Below are 6,908 nucleotides of genomic sequence, written 5' to 3' on the forward strand. Positions count from 1 at the left end.
AAAGATAGCCCTTGTGCCAAAAAACTCAAATGAACCAACCAATCAACCGCAAAGAATTATTGTAAAAAAAAACTATTATAATTTTGCATGCTATTTCAATATATTATAATGACATTTATGAAGTTAGTTTCATTAAACCATTTGCGTCAGTAAATTTCAATGTAAGCATCCTTAGTAGTTCGAAGAATGGCGCGACAGTATACCAATTTTCACCAAATTGTCCAATATTTCGGCTATCACACTAGCGATCTAACTGCGATCCTAATTTTGAATCCATCAATATTTTCAATTGGCGTTGCAGACACTCTGTCCTTCAACCTCAAAATTGAAAGTGAAAGTCGGTTTGAATTCATGGAAACTAACAATACATTCAATGTTGTTGTTTTTTCGTTGACATGAATTTGATAATAATGGGATGAAAAATCACTATTCTGCATTAATTGCGCTATCTGTTGAACAAAAAAAAAAAAAAAAAGAAAGAAAGAAACGACAATCCATGTTAAAAATCTTACAGTATTATATTCAGAGAACCTTTTGAAATATTTTTTTTAAAATCAGAGAAAGACTTTATGGCCATCTTGTATAACTGTGACTTAAAACACGGACAACAGATTTCTGTATTTATTAATCCGTTGGTTTACTATTTTTTACAAAAAAACAACCCAATCATTTGTTTTAGAGCTATTATGTTAAAACACTTCACATTTGTTTATTATTCAACTTTTTTTGCAATATTTTGAGATTAATAATCGGGGCTTATTCAAAAATCAGATAATCACGTGTTTACTTTTTATTTATTTTGAATAAATCTGTTGAAATGGAATAGTGGTAAATTTATTACAACTAAGAAATGTTTCTTAATTAAGTTTTTAATTCATAAAGTTCAATTTTTTAATAAATTTAACAATTTAAATCTGTGCAATTTTCTGTAAATTTAACAGATTCATAAAATATTTTTAAACATGATAGGCAAAAGTAGTTTTCATTATTGAAATGTAATTCTATTTAATTTTTTCACCAAGTCTTTAAATTGTTTATTTCTTTTTCTTGTAAAAGAATATTGCATCTATTAATTAAGAATTTTGCTTTACTTAAGAAATGAAAATTATTTTAAATAATAAAAAAGTAGTCAGTGAGTGCCTTTGTCAGTATATAGTTTTTTACGCAGATGCATTTTTGTTCCTAATTGTTTTATTTTCTAAAATCTGGGGCTACATATTTTTTTTTTTTTTTTGGTTTTCTAAAAAATGTTATCATGTTTCATTTAAATATTTTTTTTTATTTATTACTCTTACGCAAAAGAATTTTTAGTATTATAAAAATAAATAAGAAATCATTCATTTTAAATTTTACGTAAAGCACTTTATTCTTGCATCAGCTCTCTGAAAGAAAATCTTTTAAAATTTCAAAAACTGATTAAACAATCACTTTCGTTGCATCAGCATAATTCTTACAGACGAGTTGAACTTTCCAATGACAATTTTTCTTTTAACTACTGAATTCAGAAGCTTTCGACATTGAATAGCTACCAAAAAGAATGTCAAAACTGTTACACTTCCGTTTTTCCTCGATCAAAAATTATTAATTCAGTCCTCAAGGGCAGATTTTCCGAAGGAAGAATAACCAATTAAGCAAAAAAAAAAAAAAAAAAAAAAAAACTAATGCCAAGGTGAAGAAACAAACATCGATAAAAATTAGGGCAATTTGCAGATGATTTTATTCTGCGGAAACGGTGCTCAAAAAAAAAAAAAAAAGCTGTCAAAAAAACTAACCACACTCATAGGATCTTTATCTTTTTTCATTTATTAATTTCTTGTCCTTCTTTACCTCCGTTTGATTTCATCAAGTTGTTTCATCGGAAGTATGTCACATTCTAACTTTCGCTTTCTACCCTAGCCCGAGGGCAGGGATAGCCTGATTGGACCATGACGCCCCTTCCCGAAATTGGGCCAACGCTCAGGTATTTAAACATCCCCAACTGTCCATCAGATATCATTACCGTTCGCAGTACCGATTCAACAAGTGCCAAAATGATCGCAAAGGTACAGCGCTTTCTTACTTTATTTTAACATTACAGGTCTCGATTATCTATAAAGTAATATTGATATAGTTTCTCTTCATCTTAGGCATCGCTCAAACTATTGATTTCAGCAAATTTCTTATAGCATTTGTTATTATAAGAAAATTTATTAAATTAATGATTTTATTTAAAACTGTATACTAAATTAAAAGTATTTGAAGATTAATATTACTATTAATAAATTTTCATTTTAACGTTACTCTTAATTTATTAAAATGCCTTTTATTGTGTTGCCTAACTCTTCAAAACATAATTGTAATTATTGCAGAAATTTTCGATTTGTATCTTAATTTTTAAAAAATATTTAGATAAAAATTTTTAATATAATTTTTAGTTAATAAACTTTCCTCTTTTTTTTTTTTTTTTTTATGGAATTTTTATTTTTTCAAGTTGTAGACACCTTTCTTGCTGTTTCAGAAGTTTTAATATATACTTTATTTTATCATCATCCACGATTTTAGTTATTGAATAGTTTTTAACAAATATTAATCTAAGCAGAAAACTTAAAATTTAGTTAAAATTTTCATACAAAAAAATTTCTAAGGAAAATCATTTTTATCTTAATTTAAGTGAAATACACATTTTTTACCACTCAAATGAAGAAAATATATAGTTATATTTTATAATTCCATTAATAATTTTATAACTTTTATTAACTTTAATCATTATAGAACAAAAACTATTCTATTTATTAATGCCCCTATCACAATTAACGCTAGAACTAACAGATATCGACCAGTGAATTTTTTTCCCCCAACGCTGTGATAGTTAATTGGTTTCCTTTGATATATATGCAATATTTTACAGAGTAAAATATTGAATTAAATCTAATGTAAAATATTGACTGCTTTGTTATATTTTACCAATGAATTTCGTATAATTTATCCTTATATTACATTAGATATTCAGCATGAGCAATAAATTGATAAGTAAAACTAAAAACAAAAGAAAAAAATAAGATCAAATTTTTTATCATTATCGTAATACTAAAATCGCAAAAAAAAAAATTAAATATAGAATACCGAAATAACTATTTTTACTAATTTCATGAAACTAATTTTGCTTTTTATAGGTTGTTCTTCTCTGCTTGGCCACTCTGGCAGCAGCCCAGTATGGACCTAAGTACGACGCTCCAGTGTACGCAAAGCCTTACGGAGCACCTGCACCTTATGTAAGAATTCATTTTCTCGTTTAATGCTATATTCTTTGAAATCTAATTTAACATTAGCTTTTAAATAACTAAAGTTTAGAGAAGATTTAAAGCTTAATCTTTCGAACCTTTTAAGAGTAAATTCTCTCCAAATTAAATAGATCAAATAAGAACAAACATTTCACTTCAGAGCATCGAAATTTACTTTCTCCTTTTGAAAATAGATAAAATTTCCGTTTTCTGTTCCATTTGAAAATAGATTTTTGGATTTATATAGATTACGCTGACTTTTTAAATATTTTTAAAATGTCATACATAAAGAACATGGAGTATTGTATTCATAAGATCAGATTGAAAGACTTAAAGTAAATGTCTATGTCGAAAAGGCGATTTTTGTCAAGCTATCGAATATCGTTTTATCTTAATATTATTAATACCTGAAGAGTTTCCTTTATTTATCCATTAAAATTTTTTCTGTATTCATTATTTTGGAAGCTACATTGATTTTTATACTTGCATCGTTTCTGTTTTAATGCTATTTATCATTTTTAAATACTGTTTTTTCAAACTTCGAATTTTAAAAGAAATCTTCATTAAAAAAATTTCAGAAATTAAAACATAGCATATTCATTGTTCCGATGTATCATGCTTATAGTAAGCAGTGCAGATGAGTATTTAAATGCGTATGAGTTCATTATGATTAACTACGGAAATTTAAAGACACAGATACCACAAGATGCATACGATTTCCTAAATGAAGAAAAACGAAACTAAAACATTCATGAGATCCGATAAAATTATGAATTACATCGATATGAATAAATAAATAAAAAATTGAATAAAAAGAAATAGAGCTTTTCTTACCACTGTTAAAATGAATATGATATAATCTCGAAATGAAAGTATCAGAACTTCTCAAAATATATTTATTTTACAGTATAGATTCAAGGTGTAAAATAAATAATTTTTTTAATAAATTGAATTTATTTTAAATGTAATATTACCATTTTCAAAAATAAAAATATATAATAAATCTTTTAAGCTCTAGCAAAATTTGAGATTTTAGAGTTTTAAAGAAGAAAAATCATTTACATGTTTCGATTTTCCAATTTAGCTTAACCTGGTTTGTCTATTTCCAACTAATTATTTTTTTAAATCTAAATTTTTAACAGAATTAAAAGTTTTTCTTGCTAGGGGTTGTAAATTATATAGCATTTTGTAAAAATAATCGAACGACCTCTTAAAAAATAATATTTTTGATAAAGAATATAGCTTAATAATTTGAAGTATCAAATGAACGTTTCTTTTTAAAATTGCCGAATTCTTTTAGTTTCCAAAATGCATTTCTGAATCTTTTTGTTTCCGCATATTTTGGGATAGATTCTCATTGGCCTGGCAAGGGAAACTTAACTTAGTCAATCTGATCACGCAACATATGAAAAGCTGGCTCTGCTAATAACTTTTCATTTTCTCGCTGCCAGGTTAAACCCCTTCTATTTCCTCATATTCATTCTTTCACAAGGAGGCGGTTTGATTTTTAGCTTCACTATACAATAAATAGAATCTAATATACGTTTCTGAATATTTCATCTACTCTTTTATCAATTAAGCCTAAAATTTGATAATAATCTAACTTTCAGATCAAACATAGCTTTTTCTAACATATTGTGCGCTTATAATATTTCCATATACTCGCACCAGTGGCGGATCTAAACAGATAACGCAGCTGTCTAAGATCATAGGGTTGAAAGGGCAATGATTGTAAAAGATTACCCTAGTTCCCAAATCAATTTATGGAAAATACTTATTCTATGAATTATAAAATATTAGGATAGTATTAACAATTTGTCAAGTATAATTGATCAGGTTCCTATTTATTACATGATGTTATTAAAAAATTTAAACGCCATTCGTCTATTTAAATAATTTTATTTACAATCATGAGGGCTGCGCGTTCATAAATCATGATAAATAAATAAAAGAATATAAATTCTCACAAATCATTAAAAAATTAACCTAAAAATAAATCATTAACATGATGATAAAAATATATTAAAACATGAAACTAATTTTAGTAGTTTACTAAAAGAGAGCCCTTATTGCATTTTTGAAGTTCATAAATTGCCTAAATCCGCCACTGACACCCATAAACCTGTTGATAAATTTGATTCAAATTTCAATATATGTGTGGTCCATTTGAGTAAATCCAACCCACTGAGCTCCGGAAATAATAATTTCAACTTATATTTCAGTTGCAATTTTTTGTATCTTTATTTGGGATTTATTTTTACACTGGGATAGCATGCCAACAGTATACCACAGCACTGAAATAATATGTTTACCTAGTATATGCTGTCTGTTAATTCCTAATTTAATGCTCATTAATAGGAAGAAAAACCTCAGCCCTACAGTTTCGGCTATGATGCCAAAGACGAATATGGTGCCACTTTGAACCGAAAAGAAGAAAGTGATGATTATGGTAACAAGAGAGGTTCTTATGGATACACCGATGGTTATGGCATCTACCGACAGGTCGACTACGTCGCTGACGAAAAAGGTTTTCGAGCAGTTGTAAAGACCAACGAACCAGGAACCGAAAACCAGAACTCAGCTGATGCTGAAATTCACTCTGAAGCCGCTCCAGTCAAATACGAGCCAGCACCAGCTTATGCAAAACCTTATGTACCAGCTGCACCTGCTTATAGTAAACCAGCCCCCGTCTACAAACCTGCACCCGCTGCCTATGCTCCAGCACCAGCTTACAAACCCGCCCCAGCAGTCTATGCCCCAGCTCCAGCTTATCAACCAGCACCAGCTGCCTATGCTCCAGCACCTGCTTACAAGCCTGCACCTGCCTACGCTCCAGCTCCAGTATATGCTCCCGAACCTGCTTACAAACCCGCTCCATCTGTCTATGCTCCAGCTCCAGTTTACAAACCTGCACCAGCTGCATATGCTCCAGTTTATGACTCAGCTGCACCCAAAGTTTACTCTGAGCCTGCTTACCCAGGTGTTCCAGTTTATGAGTCCGCACCAGCACCCTATGAACCTGTTGCTCCAGCTCACCCCCCTTTCCCTTCTCAACCAAGCGGTGACAGCCATGCACCTTACTAAATAAAAGGACCATACCTCAACTGTAAAAAAAATCTTATTTATTATTATTTAAATATTTAATGTTTGTTTTTACGTTTGTTTGTTAGCACTTCTTAGTCTTTTCATGAGAATTCTACTTGCGAAATGATGGATTGTTGTTGTGAATAAAGTTGATTTAAAAAAATTTATTTTTGGTCTGTTTTGTTTTTATTTCATAAAAATAGAAAATAAAAGATTAAATTCTCTAGCAAATAAAAAAATTTCCAACACTTTGTAGGAAATATAAGGTATCTGATCCAAAAATTTCTTATATTATATTTTAAAACTATTTTTCTCTCACTCAAAGAATTAACCCTACTTTCTATAAAGAGATGTTCATTCTTCTTAAGAAATAAGCAGGAGAAGCGCCAGAGGTTTGCCGACGAAGGGGCAAGACAATCCTGACAGGGGGCAAGCACAATTTCTCTAATTTGGCTTCGAAGTAACTCATAATAACTAATTTTTACATTTAATGAAAGGAAATCAAGAATTATTTAGCCTTTTTTTTTTTAATTCAGATACTAACTCTTTCTTTCATTATTAAAA

General features: G+C 29.1%; 1 protein-coding gene across 1 annotated transcript; it reads left to right on the forward strand.

The window, feature by feature from the left end:
* Window positions 1-1,925: 1,925 nt before the first annotated feature.
* LOC129962947 (DNA-directed RNA polymerase II subunit RPB1-like) lies at window positions 1,926-6,468 on the forward strand. The gene is made up of 3 exons (XM_056076950.1): window positions 1,926-2,042; window positions 3,153-3,251; window positions 5,619-6,468. Exons 1-3 carry the CDS (start codon window positions 1,926-1,928, stop codon window positions 6,342-6,344), a joined length of 942 nt encoding a protein of 313 aa, XP_055932925.1. The 3' UTR covers window positions 6,345-6,468.
* Window positions 6,469-6,908: the final 440 nt, after the last annotated feature.

This window comes from Argiope bruennichi, chromosome 3 (assembly GCF_947563725.1).
Source record: "Argiope bruennichi chromosome 3, qqArgBrue1.1, whole genome shotgun sequence".
NCBI lineage: Eukaryota > Metazoa > Arthropoda > Arachnida > Araneae > Araneidae > Argiope > Argiope bruennichi.

What these genes read in the sequence shown, in the direction of transcription:
- LOC129962947 (XM_056076950.1), top strand. Translation starts at nt 1,926, where the DNA reads ATGACGCCCCTTCCCGAAATTGGGCCAACGCTCAGGTATTTAAACATC. An exon ending in GTGCCAAAATGATCGCAAAG is followed by an intron (nt 2,043 to 3,152) that starts GTACAGCGCTTT and finishes TGCTTTTTATAG; the next exon opens with GTTGTTCTTCTCTGCTTGGC. An exon ending in ACGGAGCACCTGCACCTTAT is followed by an intron (nt 3,252 to 5,618) that starts GTAAGAATTCAT and finishes GCTCATTAATAG; the next exon opens with GAAGAAAAACCTCAGCCCTA.